The sequence below is a fragment of the Podarcis bocagei genome (genome assembly GCF_964188305.1).
Source record: "Podarcis bocagei genome assembly, chromosome: 5".
Lineage (NCBI taxonomy): Eukaryota > Metazoa > Chordata > Lepidosauria > Squamata > Lacertidae > Podarcis > Podarcis bocagei.
This window is the reverse complement of record NC_138129.1, coordinates 78,514,885-78,530,683: the sequence shown is the minus strand read 5'-3', so window position 1 is coordinate 78,530,683 and position 15,799 is coordinate 78,514,885. Positions and strand designations below refer to the sequence as shown.

General features: G+C 44.6%; 1 protein-coding gene across 5 annotated transcripts in view; it reads right to left on the bottom strand.

Annotated features, from left to right (window-relative positions):
• ALG14 (ALG14 UDP-N-acetylglucosaminyltransferase subunit) overlaps positions 1-15,599 on the bottom strand; it is a 44,870-nt gene extending 29,271 nt beyond the window's left edge. For 4 of the 5 annotated variants that reach the window (XM_081194113.1, XM_081194115.1, XM_081194112.1 and 1 more), the window contains exons 1-3: positions 15,095-15,587; positions 11,584-11,735; positions 5,788-5,910 (exon numbers count right to left, since the gene is read on the bottom strand). In XM_081194113.1, coding sequence (XP_081050239.1) covers positions 5,788-5,910; positions 11,584-11,735; positions 15,095-15,236 — 417 coding nt within the window. In that variant the 5' untranslated portion in view covers positions 15,237-15,587. Of the gene's footprint in view, positions 1-5,787; positions 5,911-11,583; positions 11,736-15,094 lie in introns of all 5 variants that reach the window. The other variant, XM_081194116.1, reaches the window with a different exon arrangement.
• Between the last annotated feature and the right edge of the window lie 200 nt (positions 15,600-15,799).

Here is a 15,799-nt window from a genome sequence, read left to right as displayed (position 1 = left end):
TTGCTCATTTCCATACAGTGGTGCCCTGCAAGACGAATGCCTCGCAAGACGAAAAACTCGCTAGACGAAAGGGTTTTCCGTTTTTGCGTTGCTTCGCTAGACGAATTTCCCTATGGGCTTGCTTCGCAAGACGAAAATGTCTTGCGCTTTTTTAAAAAAGCCGCTTGAAGAGGCGCAGTTGCGACGGACTGTGCTTCGCAAGACGAAAAACATCGCAAGACGAAAAGACTCGCGGAACGAATTCTTTTCGTCTTGCGAGGCACCACTGTAATGCTATGTGTATGCACTGAGGGCACTCCCTACCCAATCCCACCTTAGCGTGCCTAGCTTGGCACCTTTGGGAGATATGGTAACCAAATGGTGTTGCAGTCAGCCTTAAGCGAGACAGCTGCCTCCAGCCTATCCAGCTGTGAAGAAGCATGAAATCCAGTAAGGTTAAGGAAGCCAGATGGAATCCTTGCCTCCTCACTCTCTTACACAGAGCAGGAAGGAAAACATTGGAGTGCCTTAGGTCAGTCGGTAGAATCAAGAGGCAAAGCTTCTTCCTGGGCTTCGTCACTTCAGGCAATAGGATGCAGGGTTTGTGCATGTACAAGAATGCTGTCTTGGTGGAGAAAGGACTCTGTGCATATAGAAAAACAGCCTGTCATAGAGAAGGCTTTATCTAAATGGATAGATTCTTGCAGTGCTATTTTTTATAGAGAAAGAGGTGCCGGAACGCACTATGAATGCCTCCCTTGTTCTCTTAGAATGGCAATGGCACCCACCTGAGAGGTGCCGGAATTGAGTTCCGGTGAGTTCTGGCTAAAAAAAAAGGAAAAAAGCCCTGGAATATTGCTTTTTTCCTTTGAATTTATAAACATTTAAGCATAGGAAGAGTGTCCCCCCCCCCAGTGCAGATCTCAACTATGCCAAGCAGCCTTGAGCAAGGTATCATACCTCAGGCATTAACACTGCCTTTACATCTCCCTACTGCAATTTAGGGATTACAACCCTAGGTAGGTTTCAGGGCTCCCATCCAGGTAATTTAGTCAATATATACGAAACTCAAATGGTGCTAAATGCTGGATATAAATATCACCGTTGTGCAGTTTCCCCACACATTTATGTCCACCTCCTCCTCGTGTGAGGCAGGGAGTTGGGAAGTACTGGAGAGAAGGGAAGGGAACAACAGGAGGCTTTGCTTATAAATGTAACATAAACACGAGAGGTTACCATGGGATTGCTGCAGAACAAAATTTTAAGCACATAACCTTTCTAGGGCGAAGGGATGGAGATGGAGGACTTCAGACACAGGAGCACAATATGATGCTCCAGACATTTTTACCTGACCCCTTGGGACTCGGCCTAAGCCACACCTCCTCCCCAGGCCCCGCCCCTTCACTCTGGCCCAACTCCACCCCCTCCCTGTCCACCCCGAATGTTGTATTGAATGTGTGCTGAGTGGGGATAAATTCACTTTCCCAATATGCCACCCGACGCCTAGGTTAGAAAATGTGATGAAAACCCTTTAAAAGAGAGGGGAGGATAACACCTGAGGAAAATACCCTGCTCTGAAAAGGGATTGGAAGTTTGTCACTGGGAGAATACACAAAAGCAGTGATCGGATGGAGGGGCCCATTAAAAAGGAAATGAACGAAGCACTGAGGTAGCACGTCCTCTGTCTTTTACACCCTCATGGCTAAATGCGGTTATACTGGCAGAGCGCAGGTTGGTAAGAATCTTCCTGTGGACTAGCAACTTGGGTAGACTTATTTGGCCAGTTGCTTTGCCGGCACAACAACAAACTGCTACGCACAGGCAAACGACAGAATTGGTAGAGCAGCGAGGATGTCCGACTGATCCCCACTCAACCCTGAAACTCACTGGATAACCTTGGGCCAGTTACTATCTCTGTGCCTAACCTACCTCACAGAGTTGTTGTGAAGGGAAAAACGCAAGAGGCACATATGCTACTTTGACCTCCTTGGAGGAAAAAACAAGCTTTAAATGTAATAAACAAACCTCTGCGTGTGATCTACTCGGAATGCTGTCTTCCAGAGCCTGCTGTGCTGTGTCTACAACCTTGTGCCACAGCCAATGGCTCTCGCCGCATGTTACCACCAAAGCCCTACTTGCGGGCAAGGCTGCTTGACTGCCACTTATTCCCACAGAGTAATGTTGAGGGCAGCGCTTGCTGTATTTGCTTAATCTCGCATTCCTTGAGCTCCTCGGATTTCTTCTTGCCGTCGAGAGGAGTTTGGGAGGGCACAAGAATCTGCACAATCAGGTCTTGCTAGGCGCAAGTGACTTTTTGAAAGCATTCCGAAATCCCACTGCTTCCCCATTAGAAGTACAGTAGAAACAGAAGAACGACAGCAACAACAACCTGCCTACACTGATTAACGCCTAGTGTGTCCACAGATTCCAGCACGGCAACCGTGTCATTTGGGCCTCATTTGGTGCTTTTCTTGGTGTTTCCTATTTTTAACACTTTTGAAGTTGAGCTCCGTGGCAGATGCCTTTGACAGATGCTGTCAACTCGGAACGCCAACTTTTTGTTCCACCCCCTCTGAAGACTTCTTTAACCTTTGGGACCTGGTAGTCTGCCAAGGATGTGGTGCTCTGCGGCTCAGTAAACACAGTCTCACCCAAGCAGAGTTAAATATATGTTGTTGTTGAGGCGGCTTTCAAGCTCAAAGCTAGATGCTCTGCCTGATAAATGTCCGTGTAATAATATATTAAGCCAAGCTGTACGATAAAGGGGTTTTGCGCTGTTGCTCTTAAAAAAAGATGCAATACCTCAAAGTGTTCAGGGAGAACGTTATCAAACAATACACAGCTCTCCCTTTCAATTGTTATCAGATCCTCTTTGCCAAGACACTTTAAAAGAGGCGGCAGTTAACATCTGTAACATCGGGTTTACGACAGAAAGCTGTTGGCGCCGCCTCCCTTACGAATGGATTAATTTTTCTCCAGCTATTTACATTAGCTGGTTTTCACCTTCAAAGCCTTGGGTGATCAGAGTCAGAGTTATCTGAAGGACAACTTACACCTGTATCCACCTGCCCACACGTAATGATTAAGAATGGAGGTCCTCTTGGTTTGCCTACCACTGCAGTCGGTGAAATACGTCACAGGGCCTTCTCTGTGGTAGCCCCACGACTCTGAAATTTGTTGCCAGCTGACCTCTGGAAAGCGACCATACTCCAGACTTTCAGAAGTACTTTGAATATGTATTTGTTTTGGGTGGACGATGTATCCTTTGGTGCTTTTCTATTGGTGCCCCTTCTAGCTGAACTACAGTGGTGGTAGTGAACCTATGACCCTTGTTGAACACCAGTTCCCATCACTCAGTAGGACCAATGGTCAGGGATAATGGGGTTTGTAGTTCAGCAACTACAACTGCAGGTTCCCCACCACTAAACGAGATGATTTGACTCTGCATAAGGCAGCTGCATGTGTTCAGATGAGCGTTCAAAAGCATTTCGTATACATTATTTCAGCAATCCTAACCAAAACAGTCTTGCAAGCCCTATACCACAGGCATTAGGACCGGAGTGGGAGGAGAGAAAGAGCCGATTGCTTACAGCCACCTATAGAAAATCACAGATGAGGAGAGATTTGAACCGGGGACTTGTGGCCACACCCTTAGCCACAATGCACACCACTTCACAAGCCAGTCTACAAGTCACTCTAAATCAAAGCACCTGTGTGATGCTGCTGTGGCTGAGAATAGAGTGTATTCAGTTTCACTATGCACTGGCAAAACTCCATTCTCTTGCAACGAGAGTCCCTTTTTTTAAAACACACACAGAGGAGATTTCAGTGCAAAGTCCATGAGGCCCTCTGGCACCAGCTCTGTATTTTTTGGCACTGCTATTTCAAGAGAAAAAGCTATACAGAAGTTAAACTATCGCTAAGTTACCCGCCGATACCCTTTCTCCTTTGACTTTTTCCACATCATCTCCTCCAGCAATGTAATGGTCTGTTTGATTTTCCAGACAATTTCCCTCATGATGGAAACTCAATACAATTGATGCTAATTAAACGGAGCCATCGCTGTAACAAGGCAATGTCCTAATGTACTCGTCGCATAAAGACGGTCTGTTTCATTTGAATTAAGGCATTTTGCTTCCTCTTTAATGAAAAGCAAAAATCAATGTATGGGGAAGAAACAGGGAACAGGGATGGGCTCACTAAGGTCTCTCCTTTGTTTTCTTTCATACTCTGGTTAGCAACTAGCTTTACGGGAGAATCACTTTGAAATCAGGAGAGTGTTCCACCCCCTATGACTTTGCAATGGACAGTCAACAAGCCCCACTCTGTTCCCACATTGCTCTTCTGAGGGTGGGGGTGGTGCCAGATAAGTAAGAAAAGTTAGAAAGAAAAGTTAGACAGAAAGAAAAGTTACCTTGAAACTAACTTTTTAAAACGTTGTTATTACAACATGGCACAAGCTTCTCCTAGCATCTGAGGTCCAATTTAGCACTGTCTATAAGGAAGCTTGGGACGCGGGTGGCGATGTAGGTTAAACCACAGAGCCTAGGACTTGCTGATCAGAAGGTTGGCGGTTCGAATCCCCGTGATGGGGTGAGCTCCTGTTGCTCGGTCCCTGCTCCTGCCAACCTAGCAGTTCGAAAGACCGTCAAAGCGCAAGTAGATAAATAGGTACCGCTCCGGCGGGAAGGTAAACGGCATTTCCGTGTGCTGCTCTGGTTTGCCAGAAGCGGCTTAGTCATGCTGGCCACACGACCCGGAAGATGTACGCTTGCTCCCTCGGCCAATAAAGCGAGATGAGCGCCGCAACCCCAGAGTTGGCCACGACCGGACCTAACGGTCAGGGGTCCCTTTACCTTTACCTATAAGGAAGCTTTGCCATGTTACAAAAAAAAAAAAAAAAAAAAAAAGCTTCTAAAGATTTAGGGCAACAATCCCAACACCAAGGAAGCAGACTTCTGCTTGTGTGAGAGGAGTTTCCCTTCATCTTCTTTCCCCTACAGGTCCTGTGGCCTTCCAAATCTGTACTGCCTGATCCCCCAGCTGCCCAGAGAGGATTTGTGGGGTACCTTGAAGAGAGATAATCCATTCTAAATAGGGTGCCTGCTCTGCTGGCAGGTGGGCATTGTTGGATTTCACTTTTAGTCTCAAGGTACCATCAGACACACTTCTTTCTCTTTATTACAGATGAATAGAAGACAATAAGAGTTTTCATACTGTATAAACAGGAATGTTGAGTCTACTTTGTTGTTCACTAGAACCCCGTGATCCTACCAAGCAAGGCACAAAGGACACCTATTTAGAATGAAAGAATGGTGTGCCTCTGAGCACATGGGCCGAAGGAATTTGTTTCTAGTAGAAAAACTGAGGTGAGTTCACAGTCCTTTCAAAAACTTCACTCCTGGTTAGCCTTCTTATTGCAGCAGTCTAATAAAAAGTCACTTTGTTGTTGCTGTTGTTAAACACTTTGGAACCGGAAATCCTTGTTATCTGGCCGCAAATCACTGCAATATCTTCCACTAGATCCTGATCTAACTTCTGCCACCTTTGATATAAATCAGCTAGACAGACCGATAATACCCTGTTTTATGAGTACCCACTGCCACACTGAAAGTAGCCTGAAAATGCTGCATTGCACAAGAGAGCTGCTTAAAGGTTGGAGGACTCAATCGAGGGAAGTAAACCCTGCAGGAACCAGTCCTAAATTTGTATGCATATTTAGAGGTTTGTTATCTCCAGATAGTTATTTCCTTTTGGAACAGACAAGGCATTTCTTCACTATTTGTCTGCAACAGTTGTTTTACATACCAAATCCGGCTTGAGTCTGAAGGTCAAAGGGAGAGAGTAAAACATGGAACGCAGAGTCGTCAGCACAGAGGAGCTCCACAACTGACGGACCTCCCGGCTTCTGGGAATGCGGTGGAGGGTGAACTTGGAAAACAAGGGAATAAACGGACAGATTTACGCCAGATGACTCGTGACAGTTTGCACATAGTTCCATAAGGCGGCTGCTATCTTTGCTTGCTGCACACCTCCCATTCACAAAAAAAGGAACAGATACCAGAGATGGGGCTCTTGGGTTGGGCTCGTGGCTGTGGCCTCCAGATTGCAACCTATTTCCCTGTTCCAAAGGAGCGAGTTCTCCATTTGCAAAAGAGAGCACACAGATGCCCTGACCTTTCACAGGATTTTCACCCCTCCCATGCAAGCAGCATCTGGCACATGCTTTTAAACACATGATGAATATGAGTGCAAGACCCGGACATGGCAGCACAGATGCATAAAATCACTTGGAAAATGCAAGCAAATGTCTCTCTCCTTACTTTTCAAACAGTGCTCAAAATGTGCAGCTTAGGCAGCACAACAACAATTGGCTTATTGCTCCACCTAGTGGACAGTAAGATGAATTGCTAGCAACAGATGCTGTTGAACTGAAATCTTCTGAGCTTCCTATTAAAAGTGTTCTGCTCTAATCTTACCTTGCAAAGCATCCCCCCAATTTCCACATCACTTTGTATCATAAGTTAGGACACAGGTTCACACGCCTTTTTGTCAAAGTTAGTACAAAACTAATCCCCACCAATGTATGCTTGACTTCACAATGATTACTAAGTTGCAACTCAGACGTAATGCTAGCTGTAATTTAGTGTTGCAGAAATGAGCCTCAGGAACCCTCATGCTTGCACACTCCTCCTTACACCCAACAAGGAAGACTTTAGAAGCTTTTGCTTAGTGTGTCTATCAAACTCTAACCTATAGTTACTGTTTTCTATAGTTGGCAGAAAAAAGCCAGCCTAAACTATGGTCTGAGCTGGTTTGCTTCAGCTAACCACAGCTAAGATTAACCAGTTTGTCCAGGCTTAAAAATTTCTATACCAAATGAAGAAAAACACAGGGCACAGAAAAAAGTAATAACAAAACTGCATCCATAAACAAATACATCGCAAATGGATAGATTAAATTAATACAGGAATGTAGCTGTGTGACCCTGTCAAGGAAGGCCTGGACAAACAGGTGAGATTTCAGCTGCCTCTTAAATGCCAATACTGTAGGTGCTGGCCTGATTTCACCGGAGGAAGCCTGCAAAGGGTAGGTCCTGCCACACTAAAGGCTGTGGTCTTAGCGGACGTAAGACCAATCCTGGAAGCATGTGGCACTACTTAGGGGTATCTCCCTTGAGCTTCAAAGTGACCAAGCAGGACTGTAACAAGCAGGCGTTCCCAAAGGTCCCAAGTCATTCAGGGCTTGACATGTGAATAGCAAAACTTTAGAATTAAGTCTTGTAGCATACTGGCACCCAGGGCAACTATTTCAGCACAGGATTTATGTGCTGTTGATAGGGCGCCTCCTCCAACAGCCAGGCTGTAGCATTCTGCACTACCTGTAGCTTCCCGGACCAACCTTAAGGGGAGTCCTACATAGAGCGCACTGCCGTAATCCAATCAGGGGGTTACTAATGCCTAGACTACTATAGCTAAGGTATTTTGATCCAGGAATGGCTGCAGCTGTCACACCAGTTGATCTGGCAGAAGGTAGTGTGGCACACTGGTTAGGGTGCTGGACTAGGACCTGGGAGGCCAGGGTTCAAATCCCCACTTGGCCATGAAGCTCTCAGGGTGACCTTGGGCCGGTCACTGCCTCGTGGCCTAAGCTACCTCACAGGTAGGTTCCATCTTCAAAGAAACTGCCTTTTTTTTTAAGTCATCAAAAAATGGAAGATGCCTTGGCTGCTAGTGCTCATTCGCACCCGAAGCTGTTTTGTTGTTTTCATCTTGCATGTGCTAAGAATGTTGAATCCTTCATCTTTGGAATGTCTTGTCCAAACAGAAAACACGAGCAGGAATTTTTAGTGACGTTGGTGAGAAAAATGCTGTGAAGCCCACAGCCATAAGGAGGCCATCCCAACCTGTTTTACGTGGGTGAGATGTGGTGGTGCGATTTACCCCAGTGGGTTTATTTTAGCTCATTTTTACATTTTTTTAAATATAATTTTTTAATCTGTTGCCCACAACAGTTCCTTAAGAGAAGCAGCAGACCACATGCAAGGATCCACTCCCTGCCCTCAACAAATTACCAGCTCTATAGCTTTGTGTCAGCAATGGCTGGATTTGTGTGTAGCTCCCCCTCGTTGTGAACCTCTCCAGGAGGCAGCTTCTCAGCCTTGGGGATCCTGCCATTCCTCATCCATGCCTTGGAGATCCTGCCACTCCTGCTGACTACACGATTCCCCTGGAAAGGGTATAGGTAGGCATCTTGTTCCACTTAAGCCTTGTTCAAGCAACAAGGCTTGCCTATGCTCCCATGCCTTCCTGTATTCTTGGATTCCTCAGAGAACCTCTCCTGGTGCCGACTTAAATAAATAACTTTATTTGAACTGAATTTTTATGCAGCTTAATCTTAAAAACCTCTAAGTAGACTTTGTCAGCTTTTCAGCACCAGGCTGAATGTTTTTATTCTCCCAGGCTATGGACAGAACTAATGGTCTGGCTGTTTGTTTGTTTGTTTGTTTGTATGTTTGCTTTATGGTGCTCATCCTCATGTTAGGCTAAGTGGTTATAGACGCTTCTATTTTGTATGTTCTTATTTTTGCAAATCTCTTTGGAACTTCTTTTTGGTTGTGTGAAGCAATGTGTAAATCAAACTGAAGAAACTAAACTGAGGAAGTCCCACTGTATTCCGTGGAGTTCATTCTTAATAATAATAATAAGAAGAAGAAGAAGAAGAAGAAGAAGAGTTTGGATTTGATATCCTACTTTATCACTACCCTAAGGAATTTCAAAGTGGCTAACAACCTCCTTTCCCTTCCTCCCCCACAACAAACACTCTGTGAGGTGAGTGAGGCTAAGAGACTTCAGAGAAGTGTGACTAGCCCAAGGTCACCCAGCAGCTGCATGTGGAGGAGCGGGGACGCGAACCCGGTTCACCAGATTACGAGTCCACTGCTCTTAACCACTACACCACACATGTGTAGGGTTGCAGTCTTACAGGGCAAGCCTATATATGTCTACTCAGATGAAAGTCCTATTGAGTTCAATGAGACTTACTCCCACATGAGTGTAATAGGACTGCATCCTTCACGGGTTGGTGCTGCAGTCCTGTACCTGCTTCCCTGGGAACAAAACCCACTGAACTCAATAGGACTTAACTTCAGTGTAGATGTGCACAGAAGTGCACCATAAACCTCATAAACCCAACCCCCTGCAATGCAAGAATCTTTTGCCCAATGTGGAACTGAAACCCACGGCCCTGAGATCGAGAGTCTTCTGCTCTACCAACTGAGCTACCAGGGCAGATATGACTAACCCACTATGATTTCTTTAATCAAGTGGCAGACCTTATATAAATTCAGATAAACAACATATTGAAATCTACTTTTTTATTCCATTTCATCTTTTCGCCTGATAACATTGCTTGTTCTACAGGGGTGGGGGGCTAAATTCCTTCTTCTAGTTTCATGGAGGAGAGCACAAGCGCTCAAACGAAAAAGAAAGAAAGAAAGAAAGAAAGAAAGAAAGAAAGAAAGAAAGAAAGAAAGAAAGAAAGAAATGTATGCCCTCCAAGTAGGAACAAAAATTCCGCCTCAGAGATCTGAGAAAGAACAGTGATGTGGTTCAGAGACTTTAGTTCTCAGCGGAGTCATAACCCTTATAACTTGATAGGTACTAGATCAGACGACAACACCCCCCCTGCAAAAAAAGCAATCTCATATTGTAATAAATGTTACAAAGTAAAAGACACTTTAGTGGAGATAAGCCCAAGCCTGAAACCTCAACCCAAAACAAAGCAAAACACGGCATAGAAGCATGTTAACAATAACAAAATTTAAAAGCTTCAGAAGCAGGTCCAACTGAAACAAAGCTTTCGTTTTCCTGAGTTTGGGTTACACAGAACTTGTTAAGATACTTAAAAGGAAACAGATGTATGTTGACATGCATTTGTAAAAGATCCTATCAGATGCCACCCTTCTTTCTGGTACTTTTGTTAATAATTGCATGTAGCAAGAGATTAAAGAGAAATATTTCTTTGTGTTGTTTCCCCCGCCCCTCCCCCCCACCCGCAGTTTGTCTTCATTGTGCAAGATGCGCTGGGAATTGGCTATATTCCATGCTGAACTGATTATAACAGAGTTGCTGGCTAAGCTGTAGTGAGGAAAAGCTTGACCATGTTTCATACATGTGCTGAAGTCACATACAGAGCTAGGAAAGGGCGTGTAACATCCCGAGCATCTTAAAAAGCATCTTAAAAAGCAGAGACATCACCTTGCCAACAAAGGTCCGTATAGTTAAAGCTATGGTTTTCCCAGTAGTGATGTATGGAAGTGAGACCTCGACCATAAAGAAGGCTGATCGCCGAAGAATTGATGCTTTTGAATTATGGTGCTGGAGGAGACTCTTGAGAGTGCCATGGACTGCAAGAAGATCAAACCTATCCATTCTGAAGGAAATCAGCCCTGAGTGCTCACTGGAAGGACAGATCGTGAAGCTGAGGCTCCAATACTTTGGACTCCTCATGAGAAGAGAAGACTCCCTGGAAAAAGACCCTGATGTTGGGAAAGATGGAGGGCACAAGGAGAAGGGGACGACAGAGGATGAGATGGTTGGATGGTGTTCTCGAAGCTACCAGCATGAGTTTGACCATGCTGCAGGAGGCAGTGGAAGACAGTAGTGACTGGCGTGCTCTGGTCCATGGGTCACGAAGAGTTGGACTCGACTAAACGACTAAACAACAACAAACATCCCGAGCCTACTAGGGCTTGCTAGGCAAGCACACCTAGGTTTTCGGATGCGGCTACCAGCAGCTATGCCAACACAAAGCATGGCCTTGTCTGGTGCTGCAGCCGCATTGTAGTGGAACTGCAGGCAGATGTGCTTGTGCAAATGGCATTGGCAGATGTGCCACATTTTTCACTCTACTCAATGGACAGAAGACCCTTATTGATATGAAATCCTTCTCAGGTACAGGGAAACAGAGCTCATACGTTTAGATCACTTTTACCACTGGTTCTTAAACCTGCAGTCCATTGATGACCAATGATCCCTCATGCATTTTCAGGCAGCTCCTAAACTGTCAGTGGAAAGAGAAGGAAAGGATGGAGGTCTCTTTGAACTTTCTGCCACATCCTGAAGATAAGCAAGCCCTTTTTATTGGGAAAAGTACAAACTGAAAAATGAAAAGCAACTTGTCTTTTCAAGCAGACATTTTAAAAAGAAACCTCTGGCTGTGTGCACATTACTCCCTTGTGTACAGAATTATTATTATTATGAATGAGAACAAACAGTAATTGATTATAATCCCCAATTCTATACATGCTTATTTGAAAATGCCTTGCTGATTTCAGCGAGGGCTTATGTTAAAAGCAGGGGTGGCTAATCTTTTTTGGCCTGAGTGAAAGCCACATTCACCCTTGGCTAACTTTTGGGTTTGTGAGTAAAAGGTAAGATTCAATAAAGATAAAAGCATAAAGAAGCAATTCAGCAGGATAAATTGAGAAGCAAAGTGCTTGGAGCTACAGATATGGAGCCCAATGCTGATAAGCAATTTAAGTCACCATTTCGGCACGTGAAATATAAACAAACAGTTATCAATAAAGATGCCACAACTTACCAAGGAACTGGAGGCGGTTTCAGCTCTTTGTTGTTCGAAAGAACGGATTTTTTCTTCACTCATTTTGTCTGAATCAGCCAAAACATAATGTCTAGGAAAGTATGTCTGGGACAGGCTACTAAGTAACCTCAAGATTTCTGTAGTGTGTCCTCCTGAAAAACACAAAAGCGAAGGTGGCTTGTGAGAGATCAGCGAACTGCAAGACTCTGATGATTGCAGCATCAACTGGAGACTGATGTGTGTTGATGACTGAGCCGGTATATATCAAACCCCACAGAGATAACTTTCATGTCATATCAAAGCACAATGCTTTTCATTTCAGACATTTCACATTTCCCCCTCTCAGTCAACTAATGTCTGAACTGCCAAATGTTTTCCATATGTATGTACTCCAACTCTAGTTCATTTCTGTTTTTTTAAAAGTTACGCTTACATGGCTTGGGCCTTCCTAAAAGAAAATTCATATATACAACATACTAGAAAATTGTTTTGAGGTTTGCAAACTTCTTTTTCCTACTACTACTAATAATAATTTTATTATTTGTACCCCACCCGACTGGGTTTCCTGTGGCAAATTTACATTCTTTGTCTATATTTGCAAGAAGCATTCTACTAATGCGATGCTGCTGTCTGTTTTAGAAGGGGACCAATTATTGGGAATATATTAGGAACCTAAGAAGCTCCTTCATACCAAGTCAGAGAAACTTGGGACGCCTTTAAAGGGGGTTGGACAAATTAATGAAGGAAGAGGCTGCCCATGCCTACTAGTTATGATGGTTGTGTACTTTCTCCAGTATTAGAGGTGTTTTGCTTCTGAACATTAGTTCAGAGTGGGGAGAGTCCTCTTGCACTCATGTCCAACATCTGGGCTTTCATAGCTATGTGGTTATGGCCACTGTGAGTACAGGATTTGGTACTAAATGAGCCTTTTGCGTGATCCAGCAGGGCTTTCCTTATGCTCTTATGATCGATCCCACTCAGTATTCTCTATGCTGATTGACAGCTGCTCTTGGAGGGTTTCAAAAAGGTCTCTCCCGGTTGTGTCTGGAGGACACTGAGGATTAAATGTGGGACCTTCTGCATGTAGAACATTGAGAAATACCCTTTACACAGATACTGCTGCATTTAATAGTATATTCATACTGTGCCACACTATTGAGACTAACCAATAGCTTACCCTGCTGCTACGCTGACTCCCTCCACAGAGCCAGCGCTGGGTGGTGGTGGTGGTTAGGGTGTCAGACTAGGACCTGGGAGACCAGGGTTCAAATCCTCACTCAGCCATGAAGCTCCCTGGGTGACCTAGGGCCAGTCAACGCCTCTCAGCCTAACCTACCTCACAGGGTCGTTGTGGGGATTAAATGAGGAGGAGGAGAACCCTTGTATGCTGTCTTGAGCTCCTTACGAGAAAAAGGTGGGGTGTAAATGCAATAAACAAACAAACATTCTGTGAATAGATAAATGAAGCAGGATTCTCATGCTATTCGTAGTTATCTTGAAGGGAGAATTTCAGTAAGGTGCAGCTTTCCCATCCAACAGCAGGAGACGCAAGTGGAAAAATATTCACCTATATAGCAATTAGATGAACCGCTGTGCAAGGGTCTGGCTACCCAATTTACATCCTTTAAACTCAAGACTCTGTAGTCACACGGCCCCTTCATTCTCTGGCACAGAGTAAGCCATGCCATGAGTTCACCTGCCTTGGTGTAGGCTTGGCCCATGAGATTTTGCTGCCTGAGATGATGGACAAGGTGACACCTCCCCACCCCCACTCGATGAACAGAAGCCATTCAGTTGGCTGTTACCACAGTATCCTCCGCACCAGGCTAATTTGGGGGGCACAGGGCAAACTCCATGGTATATACAAATAAGAAGCTGCCTCATACACTTACTGGCAGCCAGACTCCAGGATTTTAGACTGGGTCTCTACCAGCCCTACCTGGAGATTCCAGGGATAGAACCTAGGACATGGATAGGCAAACTAAGGCCTGGGGGCTGGATCTGGCCCAAGCGCCTTCTAAATCCGGCCCGCAGACGGTCCAGGAATCAGCGTGTTTTTACATGAGTAGAATGTGTCCTTTTATTTAAAAGGCATCTCTGGGTTATTTGTGGGGCATAGGAATTCATTCACACACACACCCATATAGTCCAGCCCCCCACAAGGTCTGAGGGACAGTGGACCGGCCCCCTGCTGAAAAAGTTTGTTGACCCCGATCTAGAACCTTCTTCATGTAAAGCAGATGCTCTACCATCGAGCTGTGACCCTTCCCAAAAGCTATCCTCTCACACCTTGCTGCTGCACACTCACAATTCATTCATTTATTTCATAAAATATATACATTGCTTGTTTTTTGTTTTAAAAACCCACAAACAAACCTGAAAGTGATTTTTTAAAATAAGAAGCTGCTTCCTGATGTGGTCATCTCACCTGACATTTTGATTTGTAAATTAATTAGCTTGTTATTGGTGCATTTTAATTTTCTGTCATGGGCAACTATGTGCTTTGGACCATCTCTGTAGCACCTACTCTTTATATAAGGAACAGCACATACAACTCCCATGTTACAACAGCTAAGCTGGCTATTGGTCTGTTTCTGTGCACCGTTCAAAGTGCTGGTTATGACTTACAAAAAATCCTATATGGCTTAGGTCCAACTTAACTGAGACTGCATTTCCTCGTACAAATCTGCCCGAGTTCTGAGATATTCCGGGGAGGCCTTTCTCTTAGTCCCGCCACTCTCACAGGTGTGCTTGGTAGGGGTGTGGTATATGGCCTTCTCTGTGCCTGCTCCGGGACAACTTTGGAACTCCCTGCCTAGAGAAGCTAAACTAGCTCCCTCCTTGTTATCCTTCTTCCAGCAGCTGAAGACCTTCTTATCCCAACAGGTTTTGGGGACAGACTGTTTTGAATTAAAGGGCTGGGGCTGTGCTGTTTTCACGGTAATTATCTGTATGTTCTTAGTAAATTATATTTTATTAATATAATATAATATAATATAATATAATATAATATAATATAATATAATATAATATAATATAATATAATATAATATAAATGTTTGGTTGATGTTTTTAATGTTTATTTCCGCTGTTCTTATTTTATCTGTAAGGTGCCTTGAGTCTCTGTCTGGGGAAAAGGCGGAATAAATAATAATAATATAGCCGCAGTGCACGTGGCATTTGCTCTCAACAGCAGCGAGAACGGTTCTGTAAGACGCTTTCCGGCTTTGCATCCCCCTCAGCAAAAACTACAGTCATTTTAGCTGGGCGACTTATAAATTGATTCGAGGCTCCTCACGGTGGTTTCCCGAAACCAAATGCACGAACCTCCGATCCGTGCAAACCTCTGCCCACTGTATGAACTACAGATCCCAGGATGCCTCGCGCCAAAGAACGCTGTGGGGGGGAGAAGCTTGCCGCTGTGCTTGCTGGGTATTGTAGTCCGGGTGGACTAGGCCACGCTTAGCTATACAAAGCGCGGAGCGGGCAAACTCCGCCGTCTTTTTCTTACCAGAACCGGCCACCACCAGGAGGCTGACGGCGGCGTTACGCGGGACGTGCGGGCGCCTCGTTTGGAAGAACCGCGCGGCGAAGAGAAACGGCAAGAGGAAAAGGAAAGCTGCGATGCCCAGAGTCACCCAGGAGGACTCCATGGGGAAGACAGTAGCTAGGGCGGCGGACTACGGGAGCCGAAGCAGCTCAAAAATATTTAATCGTCACCTTGCCACCCATCGCTTGCGAGTCGTCTACACCGCCGCCTGTTTTCTTTTGGGTTTTTTTCCAGGCAGCGCCTGTAGGTAGATGCAGATGGTGTTTATTTCAAAAGGGGAACATTTCCTGGAACTAGCATGCTTTTCCATTTTCGAAACAATAATGTTTAGAAATGTGTAGGGTGAGAATTGTACTGTCCATAGTTATGCTGATAGTATGTGTTTTAATCAGTGCTTTTTTCCTGGGGGGACGCATACACCTAAACTTTTTGTGAATCTTTGTTCTTTTGTCCCGATTTGAACTATAAAATGGTGGAAACAAAAAACAACAAAAAATAAATAAATAATTCCTTCCAGTAGCACCTTAGAGACCATCTAAGTTAGTTATTGGTATGAGCTTTCGTGTGCATGCACACATCTTCATGCACACGAAAGCTCATACCAATAACTAACTTAGTTGGTCTCTAAGGTGCTACTGGAAGGAATTTTTTAAAATTTAATTTATT